General features: G+C 38.9%; 1 protein-coding gene and 1 non-coding gene across 4 annotated transcripts; one reads left to right on the forward strand and one right to left on the reverse strand.

Annotated features, from left to right (window-relative positions):
- Positions 1-1361: 1361 nt before the first annotated feature.
- On the forward strand, positions 1362-21879 carry AKIRIN2 (akirin 2). Of its 3 annotated transcripts, none has more exons than XM_059700993.1 (5): positions 1362-2172; positions 16928-17071; positions 19214-19363; positions 20545-20661; positions 21141-21879. In XM_059700993.1, the coding sequence occupies exons 1-5, from the start codon at positions 1938-1940 to the stop codon at positions 21149-21151; spliced, it is 657 nt and encodes a 218-aa protein (XP_059556976.1). In that variant the 5' UTR covers positions 1362-1937; the 3' UTR covers positions 21152-21879. The 3 variants fall into 3 exon arrangements, with proteins under 3 accessions (XP_059556976.1, XP_059556978.1, XP_059556977.1); XM_059700994.1 differs by having other exon boundaries at positions 1364-2172; positions 20590-20661; XM_059700995.1 differs by lacking the exon at positions 20545-20661.
- On the reverse strand, positions 7487-7593 carry LOC132237749 (U6 spliceosomal RNA). Its single transcript, XR_009453592.1, has one exon. It is a non-coding gene; the product is annotated as a U6 spliceosomal RNA (small nuclear RNA).
- Positions 21880-22772: the final 893 nt, after the last annotated feature.

Below are 22772 nucleotides of genomic sequence, written 5' to 3' on the forward strand. Positions count from 1 at the left end.
AAATGTTGTTTACTAGACATCCCCTACCACCTTTACATACAACTCTTTAATTTTCCAGGCAGTCCAGTGTAGCTCAAATCACCACAACCCCCTGCATTAGTTTGCTAGGGCTGCTGTAATAAAGTACCATGACTGGCTGGCTTAAACAACAGACATTTATTGTCTCGCAGTTCTGGAGACTAGAACTCTGAGATCAAGGTATCAGCAGGGTTGGCTCCTTCTGTGGACTGTGAGGAGAATCTGTTCCATGCCTCTCCTAGCTTCTGGTGGTTTGCTGGCGTCTCTGGCTTTCCTTGGCTTGTGGACACCACCTAGATTTCTGTTTGCCTTCATAGTCACACGGTGTTCTGCCTGTCTGTGTCCAGATTTCCCCTTTTTATAAGAATACCAGTTTTACTGGATTCCCAGTGACACCTCATTTTAATTAATTACATCTGAAATTACCCTATTTCCAATATGGTCACATAGATCACTATTTTTGTATTGGACTGGCGATAGATTACATGGGCAAAGGACTAGTGACAGGTTTTTTTTTTTTTTCTTCATAAATCACTTTTTTATTACTGCTGTATTTTCTGATTAAAAGTACAACTTACAGGGAAAAAAAGTTTTCTCTGCTTATGAAATGGGCTCAACATCTACTCCCTAGACATTGTCTTTTACTTTTTTTTTACCTTTCACAAGGTATACACCAATATTCAACAGAGATAATAGAATTCCCTATATCATTCACTTTTTCTCCAAAGCAAAACAATTTGGTTCTGAATGCTGTTCAAATTCTATTCATTTACAGGGTAAAACTAGATTAGCAGAATTACTAAGTGGATGCAAGTAACTACTTGGGAAAGGCAAAGCATCTAGTTCAGTCAAGGATCCTGTAACCTGATACTATTACTGTTCTCTCTAGCAGTCCTAAACAAGTTTTATAATCTTATTTCATAGCCCCTCAAAGTGACAGGTTTTACTTTTGGCACTCATCGAAATTAATCTGTCTTGGGCTGTTGTTTCTTATTTCCCGGTTGTTAAATAACTGTGGAATTGGAATCAGGACAACTACATTTTAAAGGTCTTTAAGCCTGCTTTCCCTACCGGTTAGTTTTCGTGTCTCCCAGTTTCTCAAAGCCTTTTCTTTTGCTGAGTTCTTTTACACTCAAACTGTGTGTAGGGGGGATTTAAATTCCAACCCGGAACTCGGAGTCACGCGCCTTGAATGACGGGAGTCGTAGTTTGGCGACTCCTTCCTAACCCCTTCTCAAGCCGATTCCTACCCACAGTGAAAACCTACAACTCCCAGAATGCACCCTCCGGGTGTCCGCCCCTGGGCGCACGCGCCCTGACGCCGCAGGATTTGAATCGGCGGCGTTGTTATTGACGCCATATTGGGGCCGGTGGCGGGTGGAAGAGTCGTACCGCGGAGGGGGAAGTGACTGGACGTGTTTGCCGGAGCTCCTGACGCCGCCGCTGCTGCTTTGCAATCTCCTCTCATCGCCCGCCGCTCTCAAGCTTCGGACCCCCACTCGGTCATTTGAGGAGCCACGTTCCAGCCTCACACCTCACGGGGCTGCTATCGACTGCCGAAGGGAGCCGGTTTCGGCGCAGGAGCGCCTCAGGAGCGGCGCAGAGCTCGAGCGGACGGCGGGGGCGCCCGGAGCCTCTCCCGGGGGATCCGCGCCTGAGGAGGCGGGAGAGCCCCCCTGACGCGGCTGGCGTGAGCTGGCGACACCGCCCCTCCCGCTCTCGCCGCGCCGGCCCGGGCCCCTGCCCCTGCCGCGGAGGCGGCGGCCTCCCCTCACGCCGGCGCTTCCCCACACGCCTGTCTGCTCTTGAGCCCGCGGGTCAGCCGCGCTCGGAGTCCCCGCTCTCCCCCCTTCCCTCGCCCTCCCCTCCCGTCCCCCCTCTCTACCCCGCCCGAGCCCGGCACTTCGGCGGCTCCGGCCATGGCGTGCGGGGCCACTCTGAAAAGGACTCTGGATTTCGACCCGCTGCTGAGCCCGGCGTCCCCGAAGCGGCGGCGATGTGCGCCATTGTCGGCGCCCACCTCGGCCGCAGCCTCCCCGTCTTCGGCGGCCGCGGCCACCGCCGCCTGCTTCTCGGCCGCCGCCGCCTCGCCGCAGAAGTACCTCCGAATGGAGCCGTCCCCCTTCGGCGACGTCTCGTCCCGCCTCACCACAGGTGGGACTCGGCCCCGCGGCCGCCGCGGTGGCAAGTGGGGTGCCGGGGCGGGGGCGCGGGACCGGTTCTGGGGCCAAGTCGTCGGGCGAACCCCTTTCTGTAACTTCTCCGGCTTCGGAGACACAATGGAAACGGCCCGATGTGAAGGGGCGGGGAGGGGGCGCCGGGACGTGGGGTGAGTGGGGGCTGCGCCCCGCCGGGTATTGTGGGGAGGAGGAAGGTCCTTTGATTTGGGGCGAGTGACGGGAATGGAGTGTTTCCGTAGCCCGGAGAGCTCCAGCGGAAATGATCGGGGAGGGCGATATTATTCATAGGCTTAGGCTGTAGAAGGGTCACATTTCACGCGAATCTCGACGCCTGATCTCCCCGAATCGATTGGCCGCAGCTCTTCACTCCGGGACTGGGCGGTTTCGGGCGCGGAGGCCGCCCTCCGCCAGCGCAGACATGGCCGGCTTCAGCGCGGAGGGGGTGGGGGTGGCTGTCATCGGGGCGAGATCTAGGCCTGTCATTAATCACCCGCAAGAACGCCGCTTTGGCTGAGTCAAGACCTGTTTTCCTAGCAGGGTCAACAACAAAGAAAATGCTCTTCCCGAGTCCGGTAACGCGAGCGCACTACACTCTAGAGACCGAGTCTAGACCTTGAACAACTTGAACTTTTCACGAAAAGCAAATTGTATCGAAAATGGGGGCTGAGTAGTTAGTGGCTTTTCGTAGGAAGGGCTTTATTTTTGCCCGGCAAAGTGCGTTGGGAGGACGCCTCGGCCCTGAGAATAATAAAGAAATGAACCCGAGATTCCAAGGGACTTCAGACTATTTTTGCTTTTCATCTTGAAACATTTCCTGAAAGTGACTAGGGGGCAAGGCCCCTCGGGGCTGCTTTGTACTGCATGTGTATGCCATTTTTATGTACTTTTAAAATCCTTGTGTGCCCTGGGCACAGTCCCAGGATAGGCTTTTGTGGACTTGATAGTGTAAATCTGCTTCCTTTGTGTGTGAGCCTTTGGTAATAATATGACCTGTAGACAAAGCCTTTTAATAGCTTCATTAGATGTTTCGCTACCTTGAGCTTAAAAAAAAAAATCTGTGGGTAGTATATATCACCATGTTTAGTCACTTCCATTTGGAATCGACTTAGTTTAAATGTCCTTTTCTAAATAATATGGGGCTTCCTTTTTTCTATTAAATATTTTATCTAACTTGAGTATATATACTATCTTGTAGTGAATTTTCAGAGAATTTCCACTTTTATTAGTGACCACACCTAAGCTGTCTTCTATGTAAAGGCATTTATTGACTTATTGTTAGGCTTTACATTAAAAAAGAAACAAGAATGGGCTCCTAGTGCTGAACATTATTTTTAGAGTTTGACTCTTTAGTAAAATCATTGGAAATTGAAATGATACCATGGAACCTGTACTTAACTAATTAGGCCACTTAAAAATAGCTCTAGGTAACCAGCAATAAATTTTAGTCCACAGGGTGAATTAATGCAGTGTTAGGTTTGGGAGTTAAAGTATATCTTAATGCTGAAATAGTCTTGAGCACATAATATGGTAAACCGCCAGGAGTTACAACATTTGTCCTCACTTTAAAAGGAACTTACTCAGAAAGAATTGTGATCCTTGGCAAATTTGCTGTTTCATTGATATATTTGTAGCATTGGCTAATGCATTTGCTTCACATTATCTCAAATTTCAATTAAGTGGATAGTAAAACGATTGAAATTGCGTAAGCCTGCTGATTCAAATACATTTTCCAAACTATTGCTGTCTTCTGTTCTTCAAGGTGTTTTTGACATCTGAAGTTTGATCATACCCTGAACTGTAAAATCACACCGTAATTGAATTTTATTGTTTGCTAATAGTTATTTACCTATTACGACTAATTTGAATATTAACATAAAAGGTTGCCTTGAAAAAAGCAGCTAAAATTGCTAAAGTTTTGAATTGCTAAAATTTGCGTTTTCTAATTTTGGATAACATTTTACATGTAATTTGGCCTTGTGTGTTTTCATGGCCGGTTTGGGGTATGCTCTTGTGTGGTTTTTGTAATAATGTCATAATGGGAGCTGCAGTGTTGTGCAGGTATCAAAGAGCTTCCCAGTTTTGTGGTCACCAAACTTGGAAATAACTTTCCAACCACCTAATATTTAGATTTCTCTTTTTAACAGTGGTGATTCTTAAGCTTTACAAAAGTGAATATCCATATATCCTTAGCTGAAATTAAGTGACTAGGATTGGAAATGGAAAGTGACTTACCAAATTGAGATTGGGATCTGCAGAAACTCTTTGTTTTCCTTTCATTTCTGTGAATTCAAATATAATTTAAACAATTCAGAGCATTTATATAATTAATCATTATCATTGTTCTTTGGCTACTTAATGTCTTTTGATGTGTAGCTGAAGTCATGTTGTGGCTTTACTAGTAGTTTCAGAAAAGTGGACATCTGTTTTAAACCCTAGTTTATTTTACTCATCCCAGGAAGGTGATTCCAAAGTTTGACTTGACGACTATTATTTAAATCAATGTTTTCCAAACTGTTGCAACCTCATACCAGGAAAAAGGAAAGGGCTGGCAAATAAAGTTTTATTGGAACACAGCCTGTTCTTTTTTTTTTTTTTTTTAAGTATTGTTTATTGCAGGTTATCACAGCAGAGGTTGAGTAGTTGTGACAGGTTTTTTTAATTAGGGTAACTTTTAAAATGGGGGTGGCTGCAGCAGAGATAGACTTTTTTATGGCATTGCCATCTATGTACCTTGACTAAAGCTATACCACTTAAATTGCCATATTTCCTTAGTTTGGTGTCTATTTATTACATGAATATAACTTTTGCTTTATCACTTTTCATACAGATGGTGTGTGTGTGTGTTTTCCCAAAGCTCAAATATTTTGTCTGGTCCTTTACAGAAAAGTTTTGCCTATCCCTGGTCTAGAGTGTCAGCAGTTTAAGATACTGTGTATGTGAAAGGGGAAAATTGAATGAGGAGAGGAGAGGAGAGGAAGCATTGACGGTAATTGGGTAAATGAAGGTCTATAATAGCTATGTCAGCACTCATGGTAAGTTAGTTGAAAACAGAGTCAAAGGTTTCTACCTTTCTCACTTGGTTTTTGAAACATCTTAGAATATTCTATTTAGCCAAAAGATCGTTATGATATTCCCAAGAACAAAATTGTTTTAATAAAACCAAAATATTATGCAACATTATAAAAGTCTGTCAGTCAAATCCAGCACAATGTTTTTCATAATTATGTAGTGAATGAATGAATTGTCTGGTTGAAAAGATCCTTCTGTAAATGTCAGCCTATTTTGTGAGTTTCCAGGCACTTTTGTACACATTGTTTTGTTACCATTGTTCTAGTCTGCCTTAGGAATTGAGTTGGATGAAGAGTTAAATTCCACTGTAAGGACTCATTGTATTTGCTGGAAACCTGCCATTAAAAATGGAAATTGCAGCTTGTGAATGGGGAAGGGTTTGCATTGATGCATGCCTGCAAACAGAGACACCAGCTGGCTTAAATGAAGTATAAATGTAGGTTCTAGGCAAACAAATGAGATTCTGTTGGAGGAGGCAGCATTTCACTTCAGATGTCATTTATATTGAACCAGAAGTGTTTTTAATATTTTGTGGTTATTTAGACAGCTGTTAAGTTGCTTCTACTTTCTCAGTGGATTTGGCAAATAAACAGTTTTTAATGGTCTTTGTACTTGGGATTTTAAGCCTGTATATTATTTAGGACTATGTGTGTAGCTTCATTTATTTTATAATTCTATGAATTATGCATTTAAGAATCCTGTAAGCTTATGGCCATTAAAAGCAGAATGCAGTTGTATTCATTATTGAGCTATTATGTTTCTTTTAAAAAATATATTTTATTGATTTTTTTACAGAGAGGAAGGGAGAGGGATAGAGAGTTAGAAACATCGATGAGAGAGAAACATCGATCAGCTGCCTCCTGCACATCTCCTACTGGGGATGTGCCCGCAACCCAGGTACATGCCCTTGACCGGAATCGAACCCGGGACCTTTCAGTCTGCAGGCCGATGCTCTATCCACTGAGCCAAACCGGTTTTGGCAAGCTATTATGTTTTGAAAGTAGAAAAATAAAGCCTAACTTTAGCACAGAAACACATTGGGTAAACATGGCTAGATCAGAGAGCAGTTAGCCCTTTAGATATAGATGCTACTAGCTACCATGGTTGCCACCAAGATATAATCTGAGATGTAAAGGAGAATAATTTCTCTGTCCTTGAATGACATTATGGGAAAAAGAATATACTGTATTTTTCATAGGTCTTTCCTAAGTGTGTAGGTAGACCCAGGAAGACAATGATAGCAATGCTTTTGTTTTGAGAGGTTGAGAATAAGAGATTCAGAGGAAGTGCCCAGTTTTGTGTATTTTTCTTATTTAAAAAGAAACTTTTGATTCTCCTTCAGAATATGGGTTACAGTAAGTTTGGACCTCTTGGATAGTTGGCTTATGAAACTAGATAATGGTGCTGGGGGTGGTGAGTCTTTTCAAATACTTATAACTGAACTAACCAGCAACTTGTGGTCCCTGCAGTCTTGGCCTTAACACTGCTAGTACTGTGACTCACAGTATGTTCTCTATGAATATGTGAAACCACAGTGAATTTCTGTCCTCTGAGAAGACTACCTACTTTCAAAAAGGTATGAAGGGCAAATACTTGTTGGAGCCTATATGAATCAGTCTGGCATCTGCAGATGGTAAAGAGGTCTTCACAAATGAATTTAGTTAAAGAGATTTATCTTTAATTTTATTGCTGAGTGTAGGGATTCTAGAACTTGGCTTAACATTTCTCAGCTTATAAACAAACACACCTGAGAAATGTGATCCATCAGTAGCAGCCTTGTAGCAATGAGACTTGTTAACAGGATTTGTTAACCTGGATTTTGAGGTGGGTGGTCACATGGGTCTTGTATAATTCGAAAATAATCCCAAACTTAATATTTTCTGCCCTCATAATCACAAAGTTTAAAATATTTATGAATTAATCAAGCCTTGGCATTTCCCAAGGTTCTTAGAGATACTGAAGCTGTTTTTTAATGTAATTTCAGTTTTACCCCTCATTCTGTACCAATTTTTAAAGACTTTTGGGACAATATAGTTATACTTTGTGATTATATATATTATTTTAAATTGTGATGCAACAAAATGGGTAGTCATAATAAATATAGCAATTCCTTTAAGACTTTAAATGGGACTTTTTCTTAGGCATTTGAAGTATACTTAGTATTCCCTCATCTTTCTGGATAATGGTAAACATGGATTATGTGCATTCTAATTTTTTTTTTTTTAATGGAACGCTTCACGAATTTGTGTGTCATCCTTGTGCAGGGGCCATGCTAATCTCCTCTGTATAGTTCCAGTTTTAGTATATGTGCTGCCGAAGCAAGCATGGTTCTAATGTTTGGAATAGCTCCATTTACAAATATTTTACGATTTTCAGAGATTGGCTCATTTGAAGAAACACATTTTTAAAGATTTTACATGATTTTTAGGAGAAAATATTTTGTATTATGAAGTTCTAATCTTTTCTAAAATAATTGAATTATATTAAGATACAAAAATATTCTCATGTGTTAAGATGTTGCCAGCTATATTAAGCAGGGAGATTATCTTTGAAGATAAATTAAAATTCTAGTGTATGTCAAGTTGTCAGCTTTGATATTTATTTTGGGTCTTTTGATCAGAATTTTGCAAGTATGCCAGATTGTGTAGTCTTCCTGAGATAATAAGCTTTTGGGGGATGGTGGTAATGGTTTTTAACATTCTACTACTAGAAAAACAGCTCATAATAAATATACTTGTAGTTCGTCTTGGAGTATAACTTAATTTCTTCCTCTTTTTAAAAATCATAAGTCATGAGTTTTTGCCACATTCATCATAGGTCAGATCATTCTGACATGAACTAGTGATTTGCAATATTTTTATTTTATTAAAATTGTAGTCTTTCCATTGATATAATTTTTGGATTTGACTTAAATTTTAATTTCTAGGTCTATGTAAGTACAAGCTTTTACACAACATTCTTTAAAAAGTCTAAATACTTACTCTAGAAGTCACTTGCTCTAGCTTTTAACAGCCCCACTTGCATTCCAGATACTGTGCTGTTTGGGCAAAGAAAAGACAGTCTCTGGAGGGGCTGATAAAGCCACCACTGCTAATACTTTATTAGCTAGCTAAACTTGAATAAAAATACTATAGTGTTTATACTTTATCACATCTTTAATTCCGCTTTAATAATGCTTATCCGCATTAGCGTTAGTATTTTCACCTTTGGCAGCCTAAGTCTTGAAATTGGGTTACTCGATTAAATCACAGGTTTACTACTTTTGAAACCTTAAAGAATAAGTTACTCTTTTTAGGTGAGTGTTGAACCTTGTTTATTGGCTATTTCTGAAATTGCTTCAAAGTATGATGTGTAGTTTGACTTTAGCATTCATTTTCATTAATGTTAATTCTTAAAAAACACCTCCAGAAATCAAACTAAAAGGGAAGGTTGGAGGGAGGGACCTGGGAGAATTGATTTTCTTTAGTTTCTTTAAAAAAAAGTATTGTTGCATTGATTTAGCAATCGAAGAACAAAACATAGAGTGGAATTTGAAAATTTGCAGAAAGCAAATTTTTAAAAACATTGTTGTCCTTGGAGTTTGCCTTTTAATTGTTATAGAGGATTGCCTTGTTTCTAGTGCTGACGTATTCTCTGGAGCAAAACTTTGCTAAGTGTATAATTGGTTTACTAGTAAAGTATAGGAGGTTTTAGGTTGCTATGACAGAACAGGGGAACCTGATGCTCACTGTAACCACCCATCCATGGCCCATGGTGAAAATAGTACATTATCAGAGGCTGGCATTGTAATCAGTACTGCATGGCAATGCTGATCTGCCAATTTAGAATACTTCCTCACTTTTAAAATACCAATAAAACATTCTGGTATAGGTGCTTATCCTGAGAGGAGACAGTTTAGAGACTCTTAAAGCATCCTTTAAGTAAATATCTGAATGTAACAAAGATTTCTTACAATCTGTTATAGCCAGTGATCGTTGTTTCAGAGTTCTAGGTAGATGAGAATTATGCTCTGTTTTGGTTACTACCTTCTTAAGAGTTGCAAAGTTTGAAGTTTCAGGGTATGATGTAGCAATGATACATGTAGTGATCCTATATAATAAAAGCCTAATATGCAGATTGTCCCCTTGGGCGGTTGTTCGGCTGGGAGTTCCACCACTTGCAATGGCATGCGCTGACCACGAGGGGTGTGGAACATGGCGGGCATCAGCGATGCTGCAGTGGAGGCACTGCTGGCCCTGGTGGGCCCCAACGAGAGCGGGACTGCTGCAGGATAGTGGAGCAGGTGTCGCCAGGCCAAGGTGGGTGTGAGCGGGGCCCCATCACCCCACCAATCCCCCCACAGACTGTGGCAGTGGGGGGTGGGGCCGCCACCTGGCTCCCAGGTGCTGAGGGAGCCAGGCAGGGGGCTGGGCCCCAGGCTGGGATGGGGACCTGGGGGTGGGTGGTGGTGACCAACCTCCCACGGCGCCTGGGAGGGGGTGCTGTGACCTCTCACCGGCTACCAGTGGGGAGGAGGGGTGATGGGGACGGAGGTGTGGTGAGAGTGTAGGGTGTCTGCTGAACTTGCTCTCACTCCCCCTGCTACCATCCACCGGGAGGCCAGGGCTTACATGCTGGGAAGCCCCACACTCAGGTGCCGGGTGCCTGCAAGGAGCCCGTCCTGCACCTGCGCACCTTTTCTAGGTGAGCTGGGCCCCGCAGGAGCCGGTCTGTGGGGCTGGCCAGGAGAGAGCATGCTGCCCGCCTGGCTTCCGCATGGCACCTCTGGGTGGCCCAGAGGCCCATGCTGTGCCCTGGCCCACCGCGCTCACTGCATCTCCTAGTGGGGACCTGGGCACCATGATTCAGGCAGAGGGGCGGTGCCTGGGGGCCCAGGTGCTGCCCAGAGGTCAGCTGGGACCTGCCCTTCCACACCAGACGCTCGTGCTTCAATCACTGGCCAGGCCTAGGGACCGCACCCATGCACAAATTTCATGCACCGGGCCTCTAGTCCCTCTTATAACTGGCATCCTATGTGGTTTTTTAAAAATTAACTTTCTTTATTGTGACTTATTGTAGCTTCAGGTGATTGTAGAATGCTGGCTAGGTCTAGTAGTACAATACTGGAGAGGGGAGTGGATATTAAGAGTGTAGGCCCAGAGATCAGGATTGGCTCTGCCATAATACAGCTGACGTTAAAGCAAAATTTCAAATTATGCACATGGTGATAGTATCTCCCTTCTAGAGTTGTTATTAGGGTTGAGCTTTCCTGTCTGTCCCTGAGTGCTGAAAACAGTCACAACAGAGCAACCTCAAATGTGACATTTTACACTGTCCAGCAATCCTGCTATTTTAGTGAATAACCTTGTCTTGTATTTCACAGAAAAAAATAGAAGCCATCGTATGGCAGACTTCATTTTTCCCCCATACCAACACTACCAACATTTGTGCCTATCTTGTTTCCCCTTTAGTATCATTGAGGAAAATTAAGTGAGATCATTAAAGCACTTGACACAGTGAAGGGAAGGGTCCCACTTCTCTCCAAAGGAACTATTTCCTCAACTATTTTTCTCTCCCAACCAGACCTTTGCTTTAATTTCCCATTATAAAGTAACTAAAACATCCTCATTTTCCTTCAGCAGTGATCCAGAGTCCTCCACTTCAAAATCTAATTCGAAAAGCTTTCAGGTAGTCGCTATTTGCTTCCATTTCTTGGGTTCTCAACTCATTCCAAATATAGTTGTGCCTCAAACAGCTCTTGTCAAGTCACCAATGACTTTCATGGCACACTGTGAATCCTCTTCTTGTTTGACCTTTCTTACAGCACACTGCAGACTTATTCCCTTTTTGAAATACTTTTTTTCTTCCCTTCTGTGACAATACTGTTTTCTTCCATTTCTCTCTGGCTGTTTTCTGTCTTCATGTGGCCACTAAACTTAGGAGTTCCTTAGTTCTAGATTCAGCTCCACTTTGTCTAGCTTCATAGTCCCTAAGCAGTCACATTTCATGTTTCAGACTTTAGTTATCTCTTCATAGATAACTCTTTAATTTATATCTTTAGTTCAGACCATTTCTCTCAGTTTGGGCCATTGAGCATTTGGACCTTTTTATTGTCATATCTTCTTAGTAGCCTTCCTTCCTTCTAGAAGTCACAATTATTGTGAAATATGTTGACTTTTAAATGTTCATTACTAATTTACAGTATATAGGGGATAAACAAGATGTCTGTGGGCTTCTAATCAGTACCTTCTGGTGTGAGAGTCTTAATTGCTTTTTTAAAGCAGAAATAAAAGCACATGCATTCATTCACTATCGATTACATAATGAACATGGATTTTAAGAAAGGTGTGTTAGGAAAAATGAATAGGTATGTGTATGTTAATGTCATGTAATGAGTCTCCTGAAGTAGATCCAATCAAGTTCAAGTTGATTTACAGGATACTTTCCTGCTGGGGAGGAGGGCATGTCTACCATTGAACTAGAATAGCTATGCAAGTGAGGGTAGCAAAGTGTATTTAGTACACCTTACCTATATTTATACTTGTAATAATTTCTGTTGTTACTACTTTTCTTCTCTCCATTTCCTGGTATGGCCAATAAAAAAATAAACCAACCACTTTTTAATTGGATAGAAAGTTTAATTCCCATAAAATTTGTGGGAACCAGTGAGTTCCAACCTTGCTATTGATCAGCAGCATCACCTGGAAATTTATTAAAAATGCAGAATCTGAGGCTCCATTCCTGTCTTCATTAAAAAAAAAAAAATCCCTAGGTGATTTATGTATTCATTTGAAGTTTAAAAGCTCTTGAGAACTTATGCCCAAAAGGTAGCAGCTATTCTTAGCTGAATTTTACCACATATCCAATTCCTCTCTCACCCCAACATAGCCAAAAACCTGACTTTTAATGTAAAATACCCAACTTTTAAATGACAGCCACAAGTTCATACTTGTTTTAAGTATTCAAGCCAGACATGTCTTTAGTCTGCCAATCATCAGTTTGCAACCTGGTTTCCAGGTATGCTATAGCAATGTATGTGTGATTTGGGTGTCCTAATAACTTGTTGTAGAAGACTGGTTTGTTCTTCAGGTTGATTGTGCTGTCTGTCCTTCCAAGGCTTACCTTATGATGGCCATGGTAAATTGGAATCAAAGCTTCTGTAACATGCATGCTTGAGGATTTAGATTTGGATGGTTCACTTTACCCCTTCTCTTATCCATTTTTTTGGATAAGACTGCTTTTTTATTCTTATTACTCTGTATTTTTCTAGTTTGTAAGCTATTTGAAGAGATACTTGCAGATAGTAAAGAGCTGAACAGCAAAAGCAACAGGATTAACATACCCCTTTAGAATCTATCTAGTGTAATATAAAATAGAGGTATGAAGCTTCTTGGATATCAGGGAAGAGACATCTGCTGGTTGAGGATTGTTGGACTCCTTGCATTAGTGACTCCCATTGTGCAGTTAATTTGTGAAATTTATACTTAGGCCTGGCAGGGTTTTAACAGATTGAGTCATTTAAAAAAAAATACTCAATGGCTATTATAGTACCAGTGAAATAATAGAATTTGACCTGTAATGATTATAGTTTTTCTTCCTCCTGTAGGAAACCAATGAATGCTGCTTATACATTAAAATATTATTAATGTACTTTTTTTTAAAAGAACTGTAAATAATACCCTAATGTTATATAATTGTGTGCAACTATATTACGCTTGTTAGGATTCATGCTGATCCAAGTAGAAGTTAAGACTGTAGATATAACTTTACAATTTTTGGGTTAAAATTTGGTTTCAGGTCCCTTTGACATAGCAATAATTTTAAAGTGAATTAAAAACAGCATCAGCACATTCTTTTTACTTACATAGCTCTTGGCTGGATAAGAACATTGTTCTCAAGGATTCCTTCAAGGAGAGTGTGAGAACTGTTAGTTTCTGAACAGATGATCATGGGAAAATAATTGATTTACCAAAAATGGGTCTCCATAGCAACTGTTAATTGAGTGTTTTAATTTATAAAGTAGGCATGACATGCCTAGTATATAGTTCAAAGCTTTAGATTTGGTCTTAATTTGGAACATTTTCTTAGTTTTAGGTTTTAATGGCTACTGCAGGTTTTCTGTACTTGTGTATAGGCTTTCCATTAGCTTTGTGTTCCTTCCTGGAGCTGACAGACTTTCAAGATTTATTTTATTATTTTAGTCCCACTGTTGGAGTCATCTGTCTAAATGAACTTTCACTGTGTGTTTTCAAAGATATGCCATAGAAAAATTATTACACTATGTGATAAAAAGGGTATTATTCTACACTTAAAACAGTTAATGAAACTTAGAGTTTGATCTATTAATGATGTCAGTAGGAAAACTAGTAAGTCTATACAAGTCCAGACCAAAAGTTTAGTATCACAGATGTTTAGACATTTTGTGGCCTCTACTCTAGAAAAAGATACTTGATTCCTCCCCTCCTACAATTTTTTTTCCCCTCTAAACACATTTTTAGTTGCTTCTAATTCCGTATTTCTCCTTTTGCTCTCAGTCCCATCTTAATGCTATTTCTCTTACCCTCATCAACTCGGGCTTTTTCTTTTCACATTTACCTGGGATTTTTTTGTTTTGTTTTGTTTCTGTTTGTTTTTCTCTTTTAATATCCCAAAGGAGTAAGTGTTGTCTCATTGATAATCTCATACTACCTGTTAAAGGAGGGGAATTTTATTCACAATCTCAATGTCATTTACTAGATTTGGGAATGAAAAGCTATAGTCATAGAATTTAGTAATACTGATTATTTAGTAATACTGATTATTACTTAATCTAGTACAGTGGAAAAAAGAAAGTCTTAGCAGTATTCATAAAAGAGTGATGTAGGATTTTTGAAAAGCGATATACAGCCATTTGTTGTGGTAGATTGTCATGAAGGTAACTACATATTTTACTAGTAAGTGATTTACTTCAAATTCAATCTATTTTTCCTGGTCAAGTATGAAAGCTGCATGATTAAAACTCAAATGTGCAAACTAACTGATCGTGTAAGTGAAGCTTTGACTTTTTCTTTAATGGACTGCAAATTGTGTTGGCAAAACAATGTCAGATGTTACATGTACTTAGAATAAAATGTCATTTGCTAGTTTGCTAAGAGATGGCTAGATTTAAGTAGCTTATGATTAAGTGGACATAGGTACTTTATTGATATATGGAAGGTCTTTATGCAGCTGGTATGAAAGCAACTTAAGTCAGACAAATATCTAGGCTGAGCTTACTATGTGTGTTGTGGTATTAAATTGAATCTAGGGAAATTGAGTTACCAGCTCAAAATTGCTTTCACTCTGAACTGAGATGGAGGATTAAGTTTTAGGCTTGCAGTTATTAGCCTTTTGCTATTTGTGTTGCTAAGGTCTTGGTTAAGTTAATTCACATGTTACCAGTATTAGAGCATTTGAGGGCACATTGAAGCTTAGATGACATAGTTGCATCCTGTTAGATGTACTAGTAGTACATTTAAATTGGTGAACTAGTTTGTAAATTATATTTTAAAAAATCCTTAGCTTGTTTGATTCTTCTTAAGATGGTATGGACGTTTATAAAGCTAAAATTTTAAAAGTTTGACCGTATCTTCTTTTTTTTTTTTTTAATCCTCACCTGAGGATATGTTGATTGATTTTAGAAAGAGGAAGAGGCTGGGAGAGAAACATTGATTGGTTTGCCTTTTGTTAGCTCCCTGATGGTATTGGAACCCTCCAACCTTTTTGGTGTATGAGACTATGCTCCAACCAACTGAGCCACCTGGCCAGGATAAATTTTACCATATCTTAATCCCAGGCTAGATATTTTTTGAGAGTATTAAAGTAACAAATTGCTTGTTATAACTATTCTTTTGGTACATTTTAGTTATGCTTTTGTTGACTTTGTGAAACAAAAGGAAGACTAAGTACTGTGAGAACAGTTGTGTGGTGATCAAAGAATAAATCATATAAGAGATGTTAAGGTCAGGTTACTCTGTGCCTAGTACATTTGAAATCTCTGGTTGTGAATAAACTTTAGGATGCTTTGAATGGCACTTTTGATGGCGATGATGTTAGCTTTCAGCAGAAAATAAAAAATGAATGAGACTAAACCATCGTAACTTTGAAACCTTTTACAATATTGCTACTGAAAGTAGCAATATCCTTAAAAAATAAGGATACTTGAGCTTGTCCTGGTTGGTATAGGATGTTACACCAGTTTTAATGGACACATGTGAATCTTAGGAAACCCATTTCTATTAAGGTGCTTAACTGTTCAAATAGACAGCCATTTTATTTCACTGGTAACTTTGATTTTAAATTATAAACTATTGCAAATAAATGGATCAAGACTGAAAATAACGTTGACATAAACAAATGTTAATATTGTGAAAAATAAAGCTAAAGCATCCCTCACACAACTACCCTAAAAGTTAATTATTCCAAAGTGTTATTTTTGTACTTACACTGCACATTCATCTATATGTAAACAGGTTTGTTTGCACACAAAATTTACATAAATGAAATCTTCACTGAGTATATCTCTCGCAATTTTTCTTCCCCCTTTTTTCAGTTAAAATAATGAAATGGCATAATCTATAATGTTCAAAGGAGTGATTGATGTCTGCTTAGTCTATCTCTCAAAAGCCCTAAAAGGACACTTACCAGGAAACAATATAAAGTGAGAAAAGAAAATTAAATATATACCTAAGAAAACCACCAGTCTGAAATATTTTTTAAAGGATCATTCTTATCTTATAAAAATTGCTAGCCTTCAGTGAGTTTTTAGTTCATATTTAAATTAATCCATCATTGTATAATTGATAGTTACACTCTGTTATATTTATGGATCATATTATTGCCTCTTAGTTACCATAACTTTTAATTTTTGTTTAATTTTGCTTTGGATTGGCATTATTAACTTTTGGGATGTACAGTAAGTCCTCACTTCACATCATTGAAGTACAACTAAACTAGTTTTACCATGGCTAATTGATTCTCATCAATGTTGTTTTAAAACATTCAATGAAATGATGTTATAAAAAGACCTGTTGTTTCAGATGGGTAGCCTATTGATTTAGGGGCTGTGGTGGTTGTGAGAAAGTCTGTTAGGAGGGACATTGGAACCTCAAGAAAGGGTTTTCTGGAGAGGCTAAATAGTAACTATTTTGAATTGGAAATTGTTCTAAAGTGAATCATACTCACCTTAGGGATATGCTTGATAAATTTTATCCCTGTTTCCATGGTTATGGTTGAAGATAATGGCACCATGGTATAGTGATTCTAACTAATTACCTGTGACATACCAAGCATTTTACATGGGTTTTTACTCCAAATATTCAGAACAAAAGTTTGCTGTTAATGCCTTAATTGTCATAGGTTCTGTTGAGCTTTTACCATTAAATGGCTATTACCATTTAATATGTGATAATTAAGTTCCCATGTATTCTGTCATTTTGCTGAATGACAATTCTCACTTTTAATTTTTGTTTGGCTTTGGATTGGAATTACTAACTTCTTAAAGATGTACAGTAAGTCCTCACTTTATATCATTGACAGGTTCTGTGACATTCAGTGAAATGACATATAACAAAACCAATTTTTACCATAAGCTAATTGATATAAACGCTTTTTTAAAAACTTGAAAGTTTTTATCTTGCCAACTTTTAACTTTTTTCTTTTAGAACAAATTCTGTACAACATAAAACAAGAGTATAAACGCATGCAGAAGAGAAGACATTTAGAAACTAGTTTTCAACAGACGGATCCATGTTGTACTTCTGATGCACAGCCAAATGCATTTCTCCTCAGTGGACCAGCTTCGCCAGGTAATAATAAACTAAGTGAAAGGCAATGTTATTTAGTATAGGAAAAAATAATCCGTTAGACGCTTAAGCTCCTATTTCTACCCTTGATTAAAAAAAAAACCCCACAACATTTATTCAGGTAATGCATGATCACTTAAAAAATATGGTACAAAAATAAGCAAATGCTATGATTTGAAGCCTCCATTTAAAAAAAAGTAACAGTATACCACGTGCTTCTCTGTTAGGTATATACGTACTTTGCCATAGCTGAATACTATGCCATTTTATGGATTTCCCACGATTATCAAACCATTAATGAATTAGACTCAGAATTTCTGCTATATAGTATTTACAAAAATTTATCTTTTGTACATATACCCTCATGTACTTGTCCTGTTAGGATAGATTCCTAAACATGTATTGTTTTAATCCAGTGTTGTTTTATACCTACCTTTTAGTTGGGGGGAGTAGTTTGCAAAAACATTTTTTAAAAAGAGCAGAAAAATGAAGGCTATTTGAAATGAAGGGGAAGTAAAGCTTCTTACTGAAAAAGCCATCAAAAGTGGCTCTTAGCTTTAGTAAACTTCTCAGCAAAATAGTTTTTCTTGTGACAATAGTTGCCTGCCTTCTTTCTCTCCCCTCCCAGCCGGGATAGGAAAATCTGGTAGAATTGAAAAGAAAAAAAAAAAAACATTCAAAGGCTGTAAAAACAGTGAAATAAAATTAGATTAGGAAACATAAACTTATTCAAAACTAAATTCTGCAGCACTCCTGCCAATTTGGGAGGCCAGGTATAAGTGGGTGAAAATGTAGAACGAGGAGGTAAGTGTAGAGACTACCAGTGATGGCGAACCTATAACACGCGTGTCAGAGGTGACATGCGAACTCATTTTTTTGGTAGATTTTTCTTTGTTAAATGGCATTTAAATATATAAAATAAATATCAAAAATATAAATCTTTGTTTTACTATGGTTGCAGATATCAAAAAATTTCTATATGTGACACGGCACCAGAGTTAAGTTAGGGTTTTTCAAAATGCTGACACGCCGAGCTCAAAAGGTTCGCCATCACTGGACTAGACTGTATCAGAGGATGAAGATCATAATCATTCATTAGTCTGTTTATTTCATAGATCAATTAACTGTCAGGTTCAACTAACAAAGCTGGGAATTTGAAAGTAAATAAACATAGCCTTAGTGTAGTTATGCATTACTTTAGGTGGTATAAATAAAGTTCTGGGATACTTTATTCTTGCTATAGACATAGCTCTAAGGAGCAGTTAGTTAACTGGTCTCAGTCATACAGATTATAAGGAGCAAATGAAAAGAGGAATTGAGGCTACAACAGGAACAGATACACATAGCAGGAAAAACTGTTGATAGCAAATCTATGTATTTGTGTGCATAAAATGCTTGCAGCAATGTTATAATGGATGCTCATCAGTTCTGAGTTCTCAAAAAGATTAATTTTAGATGTTCTTTTTAAGACATGAGGAATGATATTTTTTGAAAATAAAATTGCCTTAAGAGGAATACATTCTTAAAAATCTTTTTTTTTCTTTAATCTTCACCCCAGGATATATTTTCATTGATTTGGAGAGAGGGGGGTGGGGGGAGGGAGAGAGGGAGGGAGGGAGAGAGGGAGAGGGAGAGAGAGACAGAGAGACAGAGACAGAGAGACAGAGAGACATCGATCAGTTGCCTCTCACACATGCCCCAACCAGGAATGCAACCCACAGCCTTTTGGTATACAGGACAACACGCCAACCAAGTGAGCCACCTAGCCAGGGCTGATGAAAGAAATCTTTTGTATCAAGCATAACTATCTGGTTATGCCAAGTGGCTTTTTAGATCAATAATCTTTAAGGACTCTGATCCATTAAATTTAATACTGAATATTAACAATATATTCTCAGTATTTATTTTTACAAAGTGGTCTCCTAGCTAATATCACTAAAAAAAAAAAAACTTTATTAAACTTTGTTTGTATTTTATAGTTTTCTCCACTCATCTTCAGACTTTTCCTCTGATATATGATTGCATTCATCTTTCTGTTTTTCCAATTACAGCAAAAGATTCAAATGAGACCTCTTCCATTACAAGACGCTTTTCTATGGCAGCCCTAAATCAGTTGCTTTTCTTTGTTCTTCATGTTATACATAGGGACTTCATCTGCAACAGCCTCACCTTTAAAAAAAGAACAGCCCTTATTCACTCTACGGCAGGTTGGGATGATCTGTGAACGTTTGTTGAAAGAACGTGAAGAGAAAGTTCGAGAAGAGTATGAAGAAATACTGAACACAAAACTTGCAGGTATGAGTTTATTTAGTCTCCCAGAAACTCACCTTAAGAAATGCATTATTTCCAAATTATACTTCATGTCAATTAAATTACTCCTTTCTGTATACACTGGTATAATGTTTTCTAAGAACCAGAGAATTTCAGTTCAAGAAAGGAAATGCATCTTTCTGTAGCTCATGGCCCTCAGTAACTTCAAGAAATAGTGGTATTTGTTAGCCATGTAGATCAGCACCAATATTAATGAACTAGATTTATTTTTTCTGATACAAATTTGGTTGGATTTTTGGGCTTTATTTCTTTCATGATAACTTTGCCATCAACTTTGACTAGAAACTTGAAATAATCTAGTGAGTATTGCACATCAATTTAGAGTATCAAGCTGCTGTAGCCTTTTGTTTTTTAAGTATGCGCTCATTGATTTTTAGAGAAAAGGAGAGGGATAGAGAGATAGAAACATCTATGAGAGAGGAACATCATAGATTGGCTGCCTCCTGCACGCCCCATAATGGGGATTGGAGCCGGCGACCTGAGTGTTTGCCCTGACCAGAAATCGAACCATGACCTCTTGGTTCCTGGGTTGACGCTCAGCCACTTAGTCACACTGGCTGGGCTGCTGCAGTCTTAATTATCAAAATATATATATATATATATATATATATATATATATATTTTGGTAAAATTTGCAATAAAGACAATGTGTTACATGTGGTAACATAATCAGAATCCTCCCACCCCCATTTTTATGCAGATTTTATGGGATAACAATATTATAAGCTTTTTGATTCTTAAGGATTTAAATCAAGGTGCTAATATAGTCTGGCTGTTGTGACTCTATGGGTTGAGCATAGACCTATGGAACCAGGAGGTCCCTGGCTCAATTCCCAGTCAGGACACATTCCTGGGTTGTTAAGTGTTGTCTTATTTTCTCTCGTTGCAGTAAATTTGCCATTTAATAGACAATATAATTTCAGAGTAGAAAGACATCTTTTTATTTCAAACCCTTTATTTTTAATAGGTTAAGAAATATGCCCTACCCAGCCTATACATGGTCTTGTGCTGTGGACTAAAATGTGGATTTTTATATGATACATTATCATTATTACTGAGGTTATGTGTCTGATTAAGTGCCAACTTAGAATTGTTTCACTATACATACTGGACTTTTCAGTTTATCTGGCTCTAATTTATTACAGAGGACATTTACAAGCCATGTAATTCATATATACCTTTATTTATAGAACAATATGATGCATTTGTGAAGTTTACGCATGATCAAATAATGCGACGATATGGAGAACAGCCTGCTAGTTGTAAGTATTGTTTTCAAGCTGAAAACAAGACAATCTTTTAAGAAGACATTTATTATAATTATCTTCATATTTAAGAAGAGAATTAAACAGAAAATGGTGGAAAAACCCTGGTGGAAATAGGACATTTTACTAAGGCTTATTTTTTATTTAAGTATGTAGGGCAGTGATTTTTTTAACCAGTGTGCTGAATTTTTAAAACATGGAATACCTGACTAGTCAGGGGCACTGACCTTTCCCCTTAGATTGTCAGATAAAAACAGCAGCCATTGGGTGTGAATGAATCAAAATTATACTTTTGTCTGGTGGGCAAAAATATATTTTTTTGGTCTGCTGCAGAATTTTAGTAATTAGTTTATGTGTGCCATGAGATGAAAATGGTTGAAAATTGCTGACCTGGAGCAATATTGGGAATAGAGATCTGGTATATGTTTGAATTTTGAATTGGACTTTGCACTAATTTTCCTTTTCTCCCCCTTTAGATGTTTCATGAATCACATTTTCTGCATTTGTGGGCTGCCTTGTTCCTTGTTGAATTGTTGCAAGAGGTCCCAATTATGACATGCAGCAATGCGAATACCCCCCTGTGAATACAGGTTATTTCAAGCTTTCGTCAGTGACAATTACTCTTAGGCAGCAACTGGTTTTGGAAATTTCCCTGATGTCAGTACCACCTGGATATGGACCTTTGCTACCTGTATTAATACCAGTGGTCTCACTTGCTGTATCATTACAATTTGGCTTCTTATATTAATATGTTTGAAAGGATTAGCGCTGGTATTCTAAGAACATGCCCTTCACTGGTTATGTAAATAAAACTGTAGAATGACACTTCAGATGAAGTTAGTGTGATTTTAATTGTGCACTACAAGCTGTAACCAGTTATTAATAATTTAGAATGTAATCCCAGGACATTATTAAGCAAATAGCCTACAGTGCTTCCTGTGAAATAGTGAAGGAGAAGGGCATTTCTTCTCGGGGTTTCAAAATGGATTTATATGATTTTCTCTCTCCTTTTTTTTTTGGTAGTTTTTATTTATTCTATCAGTCTTTTTAACAAATGTTTATTGCTGCATTTCCCCCGCCCCCCAGTGTATCATTGTTTTACTGCCCTTGTAGTACTGGAATTTAGTTGGAAGAATAAAACCTTTACTTCTAATCTGCTTGTTTTTTAATGTACAGATGGGTAGTATTTGAATAAAATCAATGTTTTAAGTGTAAGCATTTTCCAGGAACCATCAATTTAATCTGACTTAAAAGATAAGACTTAAATATCAGTATTTTCATTGACCAAATCTAAGATTTGAGTGCTATTTTCAAAAGCTGAGTCTGATTCCAAATTGCTTATAACTGACTGCATGATAGAAGGCTACATGATTGATCAGTTTTAATAGCTTTGGAAGTTTTACTTCAAAAGCACATTTAAGTCACTTTCAACAAAGCTTTCCTATAATGAAATGAATGGAAATGCTTCAGTGAGTTCTTCTGTGAATTTTATTAGCATATCCTAGTCATAAATGGCCTAGGAGATATTTTATATATACACTAGAGACCTGGTGCATGAAATTTCATGCACTGGGGGGCATCCGTCAACCCAGCCTTTGTCTTTTGCAGTCCAGGACCTCTTGCTCCTTACCGCTGGCAAAGGGAGAGGCTCCCCCCAACCTCCACTGCGCTTGTCAGTCCTGAGCCCCACCTTCTGGCTGAGCGGTGCTCCCCCTGTGGGAGCGCACTGACCACCAGGAGACAGCTCCTACATTGAGCATCTGCCCCCTGGTGGTCAGTGCATTTCATAGTGACCTCCATTTGTTGGATTTGCATATTAGGGTTTTATTATATAGGACTAGAGGCCTGATGCACGAAGATGTGTGCAAGAATAGGCCTTCCTTCCCTGGCTGCCACACTGGCTTCCCTCCTGCACCTGGGACCCGGGCATTAGCTCTGACCGCCGCCTCCTGCCTTGGAGCCGGCTCTGTGGCTGCCACCCAGAGGCCGGCTCTCGCGGCCGGCCCGGGTTTACAGGAAGCCAAGTGTCTGTCTGCTCCTGCCTGCTCCGGGGCTCCAGCCAGTGCCGCCATCTTTGTGGCTATGGGTGCCACCATTTGTCACAGAGT

Source organism: Myotis daubentonii, chromosome 6, assembly GCF_963259705.1.
Source record: "Myotis daubentonii chromosome 6, mMyoDau2.1, whole genome shotgun sequence".
Taxonomy (NCBI): Eukaryota; Metazoa; Chordata; class Mammalia; order Chiroptera; family Vespertilionidae; genus Myotis; species Myotis daubentonii.